This window comes from Hyperolius riggenbachi, chromosome 9 (assembly GCF_040937935.1).
Source record: "Hyperolius riggenbachi isolate aHypRig1 chromosome 9, aHypRig1.pri, whole genome shotgun sequence".
Lineage (NCBI taxonomy): Eukaryota > Metazoa > Chordata > Amphibia > Anura > Hyperoliidae > Hyperolius > Hyperolius riggenbachi.
This window is the reverse complement of record NC_090654.1, coordinates 120,468,096-120,480,828: the sequence shown is the minus strand read 5'-3', so window position 1 is coordinate 120,480,828 and position 12,733 is coordinate 120,468,096. Positions and strand designations below refer to the sequence as shown.

The 12,733-nt window shown below is 46.9% G+C and overlaps 1 protein-coding gene across 1 annotated transcript in view; it reads right to left on the bottom strand.

Moving 5' to 3' along the window:
* Nucleotides 1–186: 186 nt before the first annotated feature.
* SRP14 (signal recognition particle 14) overlaps nt 187–12,733 on the bottom strand; it is a 30,104-nt gene continuing 17,557 nt past the window's right edge. Inside the window, exons 3-5 of the mRNA XM_068251679.1 lie at nt 10,081–10,202; nt 9,968–10,000; nt 187–1,741 (exon numbers count right to left, since the gene is read on the bottom strand). Coding sequence (XP_068107780.1) covers nt 1,652–1,741; nt 9,968–10,000; nt 10,081–10,202 — 245 coding nt within the window. The 3' untranslated portion in view covers nt 187–1,651. The remainder of the gene's footprint in view (nt 1,742–9,967; nt 10,001–10,080; nt 10,203–12,733) is intronic.

The following is a 12,733-nucleotide window of genomic DNA, read 5'->3' as shown; positions in this document are numbered from 1 at the left end:
TCAGCATGGCGCACATTATGCAAGTGAGTGCACCATGCTGATGTGTATTATATTTATTGTCACGCCTTGCTGAAGACAACCAGAGTGGCCTGAAAATGGGAGCTGCTTCTTCTATGTTGGATTGAAGACTTCACCATCATCTAGCAGTGCTAAGTGAGATTACAGAGAACAAAATATGGCATTCCATTATCTAAGTAAAGTTCACTTTTAATTCTTCCAAAAAGACATTTTGTAAGGTCTCCTTCCCGTGTCAATGGTACAATGCATTTAAAAAAAGAAAATCACTAAATATGCTCAGAATCAAGTTTTGTTTTTTTCTATTTGGCTTTATAAATAATGCTCAAGCAAGTACAATAAACCGATTGTGTTCCTATAAAAAACGCAAAACTAAAAAAAAATAAATTGATAATCGTTTACTCTGCAGGCACCATCAAATAATACCTAAAGGATTTCTGATAAACTGTGCAGGCATTGACCATCAGACCTGAGGGAGATATGATGAACTGTGACAGCATGGACCATAAGACAGATCAAATGAACTGTGAATGCACTGACCATCAGACCTGGAGGTTAGATGAATTACATGGGCACTACCCATCAGACCTGAAGGACGTTCAATAAACTGTGAATGCACTGACCATCAGACCTAGAGGTTAGATGAATTACATGGGCACTACCCATCAGACCTGAAGGACGTTCAATGAACTGTGCATGCAATGACCATGAGATCTGGGGAGGTCAGATGAACTGTACATGTACTAACCATGAGACCAAGGTGAGGTCAGATGAACTATGCAAGCATTGGCCACCAGACATTGGAGAGATTCTATGAACTGTGCAGGCAAAAACCATTACATCTGGGGAGGTCAGATGAACTGTACAGGCACTGACCATAAGAACTGGGGTAGGTCAGATGAGCTGTGTAAGCACAGACCACGAGATCTGGGGGAGGTCAGATGAATTGTACAGGCACGGACCATGAGACCTAGGGAAGGTTAGAATAACTATGAAGGCATATGGCCACCAGACCTATGGAGAGGTTTTATGAACTGTGCGGGCAATGACCATGAGATCTGGTGGAGGTCAGAAGAACTGTACATTCACTGACCATATGACCTTGGAGACGTTCTCTGAACCATTACAACATTGACCATGGGACCTTTGGGATGTCTGATTAACTGGGCAGGCACTGGCAATCAGATCTGCTGAAGGTTTAATGAACCATGCAGGGGCTGACCATCAGATTTGAAGGATGCCATCTCAGTTCATCATGTGTAGTCAAGGACCTGATAGCTCATATCTGCACATTCTTGGTAAGGACAGTTGTCTCCAAAACAAACTAAAAAAACGTATTTCTTACAACTTGGCTAACAGCCATTTCTTCACTGTGACCCAGTGAAACTTGTGCTGATACTACAGACCATGATGGAATGTAGGTTTCGAACATAAAAAAAAAACACTTTTCCTGTGTGAAAATAAAGGGTCTTCCAATTAAATGAAGTATACTGGATAGGAAGCAGCAGAGAAAGATATGGGGACAACTATGTCTTTCTGCCACAGGGAGGATTGTGGATTTAATGGCCAGAGCAGGAACACAGCTCAGATCTTCCCCTTTGCTCTTGATAAGTAAATAAATGAGAGTCCAAGTTCATTATTGGGCAGCATTGCTTTTCTTAGTTTTACTTTTTTTATCTTTCTTTTTCAGTCCATCCATATTTGCACGTAGTAGGTTGGAATATGCCTTAAAAAAAATAGGAAAAAAAATTGAGACATTAAAACAGCCATAAGACAAAGATCACACAAGGAAAAAAAATTGAGACATTAAAACAGCCATAAGACAAAGATCACACAAGAGATGTACAGTGAGGTGACAGAAAACCTGAGTTCACATGAATATAGAATGAGCCATTTAGGACACCCTCTCCTCAGTGATGGCTCAGACACACTATAAGTGCTTTTCTGAGCGCTTAACACTCCAATTGACTTGCATTAAAATTGTGGTAAAAAATTGTGATTGCGGTAAAATCGTGCAATTTTTCAGCGATTTTATTGTAAGTCAATGGGATCTGATCGCCAAAAAGAGCTCAGAAAAGCGCTTATAGCGTATCTGAGCCCTAAGGGCTGCTTTACACTGCAAGAGCTTTTTTAGCACTAGTGATTAAAAAAAGTTCTTGCTAATGTAATGCTATGGGTGATTTTTATAAAATCACATCGCTCTAGTGTGAACACACACGCAGCATTACATTAGCAAGCGCTTTGAAAATCACAAGAACTTAGAAAAAGCTCTTGCAGTGTGAACCAGCCCTAAACGCTACTTGCTTGGCTGTTGTGTTGTGCCCTCTACCGATGAAGCAACAGCTCAGTGCATATTTATAGCCATTGAATACGTTATTTACAAGTATGCATAAAAAATGGTTAAAGTGAACCAGAGGAGAAAAACTGATGAGAAACAATTGTATTTATCCCCCTACTCCTAAAAATTACTTTTTTTTAGCTATCCCTTGGTTTTATTTTATATTTAAACATTTACAAAGTAGATTGAACGTTTTGTTGCCTCTGCTTGATGACAGTCTATTACGTGTCTCAACGTCAAAATACATGAACTATTGACTTTTTTCTTCTGCTCTCAGAAGTTGTATTCTGCCAAAACTTTTATGGCTGTAATCTGCTTATCGGTGAGGTTTACTATATTCCCAACAAGGTACCCACAAGACAGAAGCTATCACTTCCATGCCTAAAAATTAACTCTTTCAGGCACCAAAAACCAACAATTAAAGCAGCCTGGTTATTTATGTTTTGCACTGTACATACACGTTTATCTGTCACATGTTGCCTCGCGTACACTTTAAAACAAAGCTGCAGTTGGGAAAAAAAAAAAAATTGTCTTTCTTATGGGCCTGTCACACATGCCTGCTGTGGAAAAATCAAACCTCACGCATTTCACCAAACAGCAGATTGTAATGCCATTTAACCACTTAAAGAGACTCTGTAACAAAATGTTGAGCCTTATTTCTTCTATCCTAGAAGTTCCTATGCCTGTTCTAATGTGGTCTGTCTTACTGCAGCCTTTTCTAGTTGCACTGTCTCTGTAATAAATCTTATCTTCTTTCCTCTGTCAGCTCAGGCTGGAATGTGCAGCACTGCTTGCCATTGGCAGAAGCTTTACACACCCTCTCCAAGCTCTGCATGAGTCACACAGTAAGCTGTTCTCAGCCTATCATACTCTGGTTAGAAGCCATGTCTTTTGTTTGTAAACACTGCCTAAAACTGTTAATTACAAGCCAGGATTGCAGCAGGGAATGACAGAAACAGCACAGAGGGGCCCAGGCGAACATAATGAAGAGAATGGTATGCTTTATTGTAAGAATTTTAGAGTACAGATTCTCTTTAAGATGACGTGCATTTCACATTCTAATTGACCCCCCTGTAGATTCCAGGACGTGAAATTCACGTCCTGCAGTTAAAAGGCTGCCGAGCGCTCGCACGTGCATTCATTTAACTGTGAATGAGTTCATGAACCCACACCCCCCCCAAAAAATTGAATATATATATAAATATATATATATAACAGTGTCCTCACCAAATAATAAAGTGTTTTTCTTCCCTCCTGAAGCAAACTCTACCTAACTAACCCCTTATGTCACCTATACTAAGCCCTAATATTAGTGGACACCTTTAATGGCTGCCGCCAGTAGCGATCACATGCGATCGACAGGGTGACAGCTACGTGACCCAACACTGTACATATGCACTGCTGTGCTGTTGCCTAGCAATGTATCTGTACAGCACTGGGGTACCCAAACTGTGTGCCATAGCGATCGGGTCCAATTGCTACAAACGCACAAGCTGGCGATAATGGTATGCAACATTCCCAACTGGTGATGAAATATGGCATGTAGGGTATCAATTTAACCAGGAAAAGACAAGCAACCTATTTTGATATGTTTTATAAATGTGGCACTTGTCATGTGAAATTTGTAAAGGGTTAAATATGAAAAAAAAAATGTATTTTCTACACTTACGCCTATCTGTTCCATATCAAATGCCTGTAAAATTACATAATTCTTGAAAACAAATATTAACCAAAGAAAGCCTAGATTGTCTTGAAAAAAAAACTACATATGTATGACCGATGGCATAAGTAATCAAAAAGTTATTGATGTATCAATAGCGACAGCTGAAATGACAAAATTTTCTCAATACACATTTATTCTCATATACCGTATTTCGCGCCGTATAAGACGCTCCGGAATATAAGACGCACCCAGGTTTAGAGGGCAAAAACCAGGGAAAAAAAATATTCTAACCAGGAGCATCCATATTCCAGGAGCGTCTTGTAAATGTTCTCCACCAATGATTGTGTCTCCCATGTGCTCTCTTCGGCCCCCCATGTACTCCCTTCTGTCCCCAGTGTGCCCCCTCCTATCTTCAGAGTGTCCCCAGTGTGTCCCCTTCTGTCCACCATATATCCCCAGTGTATGCTCTTATTTACCCATGTGTACCTTCTGATCCCATTGTATCTGTCCCCAGTGTATCCCCACTCCCCCGCATGTTCTCCTGCCCCCTCCATGTATGCTGTGCTGCCCCCAGTATGTTCCTCTGCCCCCTCCATGTATGCTGTGCTGTCCACAGTATGTTCTCCTAGCCCCCTCCATGTGTGCTGTGATGCCCCCAGTATGTTCCTCTGCCCCCTCCGTGTGCTGTGCTGCCCCCAGTATGTTCTCCTGCCCCCTCCATGTATGCTGTGCTACCCCCAGTATGTTCCTCTGCCCCCTCCATGTGTGCTGTGCTGCCCCCAGTATGTTCCTCTGCCCCCTCCATGTATGCTGTGCTGCCCACAGTATGTTCTCCTAGCCCCCTCCATGTGTGCTGTGATGCCACCAGTATGTTCCTCTGCCCCCTCCGTGTGATGTGCTACCCCCAGTATGTTCCTCTGCCCCCTCCATGTATGCTGTGCTGCCCCCAGTATGTTCCTCTGCCCCCTCCATGTTTGCTGTGCTGCCCACAGTATGTTCTCCTAGCCCCCTCCATGTGTGCTGTGATGCCACCAGTATGTTCCTCTGCCCCCTCCGTGTGCTGTGCTACCCCCAGTATGTTCCTCTGCCCCCTCCATGTATGCTGTGCTGCCCCCAGTATGTTCCTCTGCCCCCTCCATGTTTGCTGTGCTGCCCCCAGTATGTTCCTCTGCCCCCTCCATGTTTGCTGTGCTGCCCCCAGTATGTTCCTCTGCCCCCTCCATGTTTGCTGTGCTGCCCCCAGTATGTTCCTCTGCCCCCTCCATGTGTGCTGTGCTGCCCCCAGTATGTTCCTCGGCCCCCTCCATGTGTGCTGTGCTGCCTCCAGTATGTTCCTCTGCCCCCTCCATGCGTGCTGTGCTGCCCCCAGTATGTTTCTCTGCCCCCTCCATGTATGCCCCCCCCCCGGCATGCCCGCATGTTCCTGCTGCCCCCCCCCCCGCATATATGCTGCATTGCCTCCCGCATATATGCTGCACTGCCCCTGCATTCCTATATGTTTCTCTGCCCCTCGTATACCGATGAATTAGCGGCAGTAAGCGGCTCACCTCCTTCAAAGTTCCCGCAGCGACAGCAGACCTTTTATGTCCCACGCAGCTCCCCGTAGTAAAGGCTTCTGCTAATGATGCGAATAGCAGAAGCCTCCACTACGGGGAGCTGCGCGGGATATAAAAGGTCTGCTGTCACTGCGGGAACTTTGAAGGAGGTGAGCCGCTTACTGCCGCTAATTCATCGGTATACGAGGGGCAGAGGAACATATAGGTATGCAGGGGCAGCGCAGCATATATGCGGGAGGCAATGCAGCATACATGCGGGAGGCAATGCAGCATATATGCGGGGGGCAGCGCAACATACTCGGAAACAAGGGGGAGGGGGGCAGCAGGAACATGTGGGTATGCCGGGGGGGGGGGGGGGGGGGGGGTAGCGCAGCATACACAGTCAATGCAGGGAATCCCCAATGTGCCGGCGGGTTGGCGGTTCCCATCGGCGATCGTTCGTTAGTTGGGGATTCCCTGTATTTGTCGTATAAGACGCAGGGACTTTTTCTCCCCATTTTTGGGGGAGAAAAAGTGCGTCTTATACGACGGAAAATACGGTACATTAGCACATCTGCACTTTCTGCAATAAATACAGTATACTGAAAGTATCTGGCTTGCTTGATCCTGTGGGCCCCTTGCTGCCAGGAGAGTAGGGTTGCTTCCCCAGCACAGAGCAGATCATCTGACCCGGGCACATTCCTCCCACTGCTGGAAGGGATTAGCTCTGTATGGCTAACATGGCAGCTACAGTTCAGCAGTCTTCTTCCTGACCTGTTTCTCAATGGTCAATCAGATGAAAATAGTTCAGAGTAGATTCAGATTTCATGCTAATTTTCATGTAACTGTATGCAGCTTAAAACGAACCAATCCAATAAAACAGCTGCAGGATTTAAATTAGTTCATTTCCACATTCCACATGTTTATATCCAAATGAGCATAGCATAAAATCTGCATCAACTTGGAATTATTTGCATCTGTTTGATAATCACTATTGCTCAGTATGTATTAAATAATTTATTTCTACAGTGTGTTTGTAAACGCCATGTGTGCCTCTCCTCACCCTGTAAAAAAAAAAAAAAAAAAAAAAAAAAATCATCCTTTAATAAGAACATTACTATAAACTCACTGGGGATTCTCGGGGATCACTGGGGAAGTCTTAGCAAATCGGATCATCTTGTATAACTCTTACCGATATGGAAATAAATGTTTTACTGTTTCTAACCTGTTGTATGCTAAACCCTCAAATGCAACGTCGGTAAACAACTGGAGTCAAGCCTTGTACACAGGCTAGATGGTTCTTGGACGCATGGAACCCAATGTGTGAGAGAAATCCAGATTGGTGGATTCTACTATCTGAGCACAGGATAACCCAATCACTCTCCTCTCTACCCCCACCATACCATCATGGCCTTGCTGTTTGCCCTCCTCTCCCATCCATGGAGGTAGGTGTGTGTACTAGATACTGCTGGTACCACAAAACTATGCTTACCAACCGCTCTCACTTCGCTGCAGGCCCCTCTCTTTCTGCTGTTGCTCTGACGGCAGAGCTCTGTGCGCCGGCCAGGAGCAGATTTCATTGGCTCCTGACCCTGTCCAACGTGAGCCAATGTGATTGGCTTACAGTGATCACGCGGTCAGGAGCTAATGAAATCTTCTCCTGACCGGCTCACAGAGCTCTGCCATCATATAGATGGCAGAGCAAGTGAATGGCGTCGGGGAGAGAGCGATGCGATCAGCGGTGGCATGTGGCAGGGAAATTGAAATCTACATCCTGTCAGAGCCGCACAGCCACCTGCAGGACTGAGATTTCAACCAAAGCGGTCCGGGACTGAGATTTCAACCAAAGCGATTGGGAAGTGGAACTAAACTGAGAACCTTTATGCATTAAAAAGCAAAACTGACAACATAAAAGGACGGACCATATGACATATGTTGAGACAGCGAAGAGAAAAAAAGCGCAGAGCAGCACAAAAAAAAAAAAAAAGCAACAGGCATACTTCATACTAATAAAATTGACTGTTGCAGAAAAGAACTCTTCTAAAGCAGTGGCGTTCCTACTGTAGTGCGCAGGGGGGCGGGGCACACCGGGTGACAGAGACAGACACCCAGGGGGGTGTCGCCACGACCCCCCACAGCACAGAGCAGGAGGGGGAAGCAGCGCTAGAAGGAGGGGCAGCGGTGGGGAGGGGGGAAATATCCCCCCCCTCCCTCCCTCACCTGGGACCCCTCCTTCTGCCTCTCTCCCCCTCCATTCAGAGGTGGCAAGTGCGGGCTCGGCGGCAGGGAGACGTGCAGAGAATTACTCACCACTTCCGCGTTCCAAGCGCCGGCAGCGTCATGTCGTCACAGATCTCCGCCTTCATTGAAGGAGGAGATCTGTGACGACATGACGCTGCCGGCGCTTGGAACGTGGAAGTGGTGAGTAATTCTGTGCATGTCTCACCGAGCCCGCATTTGCCACCGCTGAATAGAGGGGGAGAGAGGCAGAAGGAGGGGTCCCAGGTGAGGGAGGGGGGGGGGGGGGATATTTCCCCCCTCCCCACCGCTGCCCCCACTGCCCCTCCTAGCGCTGCTTCCCCCCTCCAGGGACATCTATACTGGGGGCAACTATACAAGCTATACTGGGGGCAACTATACAAGCTATACTGGGGGCAACTATACTAGCTATACTGGGGGCAGCTATACTGAAGGGGCAACTATACTAGCTATACTGGGGGCATCTATACTGGGGGCAACTATACCAGCTATACTGGGGGCAGCTATACCAGCTAAACTGGGGGCAACTATACCAGCTAAACTGGGGGCAACTATACCAGCTAAACTGGGGGCAACTATACCAGCTAAACTGGGGGCAACTATACCAGCTATACTGGGGGCAACTATATTGGGGGCAGCTATACTAGCTATACTGGAGGCAACTAAACTAGCTATACTGGGGGCAGCTATACTGGGGGCAGCTATACTGGGGGCAGCTATACTGGGGGCAGCTATACTGGGGGCAGCTATACTGGGGGCAGCTATACTGGGGGCAGCTATACTGGGGGCAGCTATACTGGGGGCAGCTATACTGGGGGCAGCTATACTGGGGGCAACTAAACTAGCTATACTGGGGGGCAGCTATACTGGGGACAGCTCTACTAGCTATACTGGGGACAGCTCTACTAGCTATACTGGGGGCAGCTCTACTAGCTATACTGGGGGCAGCTCTACTAGCTATACTGGGGGCAGCTCTACTAGCTATACTGGGGGCAGCTCTACTAGCTATACTGGGGGCAGCTCTACTAGCTATACTGGGGGCAACTCTACTAGCTATACGGGGGGCAGCTATACCAGCTATACGGGGGGCAGCTATACCAGCTATACTGGGGGGCAACTCTACCAGCTATACTGGGGGGCAACTCTACCAGCTATACTGGGGGGCAACTATACCAGCTATACTGGGGGGCAACTATACTGGGGGCAGCTATACTAGCTATACTGGGGGCAACTAAACTAGCTATACTGGGGGCAACTAAACTAGCTATACTGGGGGGCAGCTATACTGGGGGCAGCTCTACTAGCTATACTGGGGGCAACTATACCAGCTATACTGGGGGCAACTATACCAGCTATACTGGGGGCAACTATACCAGCTATACTGGGGGCAACTATACCAGCTATACTGGGGGCAACTATACCAGCTATACTGGGGGCAACTATACCAGCTATACTGGGGGCAACTATACCAGCTATACTGGGGGCAACTATACCAGCTATACTGGGGGCAACTATACCAGCTATACTGGGGGCAACTATACCAGCTATACTGGGGGCAACTATACCAGCTATACTGGGGGAAGCTATACTGGGGGCAACTATACTAGCTATTCTGGGGGCAGCTATACTAGCTATACTGGGGGCAACTATACCAGCTATACTGGGGGCAACTATACCAGCTATACTGGGGGCAACTATACCAGCTATACTGGGGGCAACTATACCAGCTATACTGGGGGCAACTATACCAGCTATACTGGGGGCAACCATACTAACTTCATTGGGGGCAACTATACTAGCTTCACTGGGGGAAACTACTAGCTATACTGGGGCAACTATACTAGCTAATACTTTAAATTACAGTTAGCTCCGCCCTCATCCGGTCATGACCACGCCAATTTTTGCCACGAAGCACGTCGCGGGTTGTGGTCACGCCCATTTTTTAGGGGGGGGGGGGGGGGGGGGGTCTTAATACCCAGCACCGGGTGCCAAATGCCCTAGGTACGCCACTGCTCTAAAGTACAATATAACAGTTTTCTAATCAGACACATAAGATGAGGAAAGTGGCTGCAATGAGAATGTGCTCTAACTGGCGACATATTTGCTATAGCAATCTATAGAGAGTAAGGTTTATTTCCAATAACAGGCAGCACTTACCATCTGGAACTTGTTGACTTCTTTAGAACTGACCTGTAAGAAGAACAGATTGGTGAGCAAGTCTGCCATGAAGAGATAACTAGCTTTGCCAAGTTTACAAAGAGGATACCTACCACAGTGCTGATTTTCTTTTTTCCATCTGTAGCTCTCAATAGGCATTTATTTTCAGCTGGTTCAGAACCATCAGCATGTCCCCTAGTGTGTCCCCTGGGAATTGGTTTTGTCCGTCCATCATCTATAATAAACATAACCTCAGTACAATAGCCATATTATAATCCTAGTGCTGTAAAATAAAATGTATTAACAAAACGTCATGCAGATTTAGATAGGTGGTTACAAAGGACACAGTGTCACAGTTGATGGGCTGATATTTCCTGGCTTGCACAGCTTAATAAACTTTAACGTGCTCCTGAGATGTCAGAAAGTTAAAATGAAAGTAAATACTTACCTAAGAGGAGGGAAGCCTCTGGATCCTATGGCGGCACCCACTGCTCTGATCCCCTGTTGCGGACCCCCAGAAGATTACCAACAAGCCCTTGTCAGTAATTACACTGGGCTCCTCTTCAGGCCCGGTGCAGTAAGCCAGACCAGCATGTACACATGTGACTGTGATACTGCTCATGCCAGAAGAGAAGCGAGCCCCAATGTTAAGGAGGGTCCCTGCCCTGCAAATAGCAGGGGAGCAAAGGACACCCTTGGAAGCATCAAGAGAATCCAGAGTATCTAGAAGACTCCTTCTCTGGCAAGTTTTTTTTTTTTTTTTAATTTTAAAGTCTGACACCTTGGGATCTCTTTAAGATGAACTACAGGTAAAGTTATAATTAGGCCATGATCAGAGTTTATTAATCCTGGGACCATGGCTGGCTTCCACTACAAGGGGGAGAAAGTAGTGCTAACATCCTGTCAGCAGTGACCTTGTAACCACAGAAAAGGATAGAAGGCTACTAAAACAGGACCTTGGGCAATGAAAATAAAATAAAGCACCATCTGTAGTTTTTTTTTAGCCCCTTTTGATCACTGCAATTGTGATCACAGGGTCAGGACCAATGAAATTGACCCTTGACCAGCGTATGGAGTTCAGATGTCGTCAGATCTCGGGATCGCATGATTGTGTCACATGTGACAGAGACAGTGTAGTAAAACCTAACTCCCCAGAGCCATTTACCAGGGCGGGCCGCCCGGCTGATCTCCCCCGAGCGCCCAGGTAAAGTTATCCCGTTCTGTGCGGCTCATTAGTGAGCAGCGGCGGCTGTATCATTGCAGCCAGCCGCTGTCACTCAGGGACGCTGCCTCCGCCCTCCTCTGCTCCCGTCTGTTGTGTGGACTGGGGCAGGGAATGCAAGTGACGTCACACGCAGCTTAGCTGAGCAGGAGATCGCAGAGGAAGCATGGCTCAGTTCTCTGTGGAATGTTTAGCCAGACGCGCTCTTCCTCCTCTCGCTGTATTCATCCTGCTGCTAGCTGCTGCGTGTTTTGATGGCTTCTGCTAATGGAGGAGGGAGGTATCTAACTCAGTCCCCGCCAGCTAGAACTTCAAGATGCTTAACCCTTTCACCCCGATTGTCCTGTGACTGTGTCCCCTGGTCTTTGATTCTTCCCAGACTAGACTGGTGTGAGGAGGGAGAGTGAGACGCTGTACTGACAGCCACGGACTCATACAGGGCAAAGGCAGGCAGCGAGTGATTAGTGAGGCACCCTGGCCCCTTGACAGCCACATAGCCAGCAATATCCCTTGTAACTGAGTGTCATTAGACATCGCATCCAGGTTTGAAAATGAAACTACTAAGATGTTTTCCCATGTTTCCTATATACATGGGTGGTGTAAGAGGGGATATCTGGTGTTATAGCAGGATATTGATAAGCTGCCTGCTTATCAATATCATGCTATGGCCCGGAAATCCTCTTTTCCACACTGGGATCACCCATATATATATAGGGAAAACTGTTAGTTTCATTGTCAAATCAGCAAAAGGGTAGTTAAAACTTTAAAGACACTTTACCTGTTAAAAAAAAATGGCCAGCTACTTACCTGGGGATTCTTCCAGCCTCTTAAATTGTTCTAATCCCTTGCAGTAATTCCGTGCTGCTGCTGCTTTGTTCCTCTGCGACTCCCCTCTGAACGCTGCATGCGTGGCCATGACGTGCCTCTCCCATCACGTTCCCATGACTGATAGCGTTCTGCACTTTGGGGTAACTAAAAATTGCTACTGTGCACCATCAAAGTGCTCCTGGCCACAGCTACACGATCGCGTTTGTACGAGGCTAAGGAACAGAGCAGCGTGGAATGGCGATGAGGGCAGCAGGAGGACTTTAAGGGGCTAGAAGCCCCAGGGAAATGACTAGCCTAATTTTTCTTCAATTAAGTATCGCTTTGAGAGATTCCAGTACGGAGCCTAGCCTGTCAATTCTACCGGCTGATTTTTCATACCACCCGGCTGGAAAAAAATTCTGGGGAGAACACTGCTACGCCGCATCAGGCTTAAAGGGAACCTCAACCGTATAAAAGGATTTAAAGAGACTCCGTAACAAAAATTGCATCCTGTTTTTTATCATCCTACAAGTTCCAAAAGCTATTCTAATGTGTTCTGGCTTACTGCAGCACGTTTTACTATCACCATCTCTGTAATAAATCAACTTATCTCTCTCTTGTCAGACTTGTCAGCCTGTGTCTGGAAGGCTGCCAAGTTCTTCAGTGTTGTGGTTCTGTGATGCATCTCCCCCCTCCAGGCCCCTCTCTGCACACTGCCTGTGTGTTACTTAGATTAG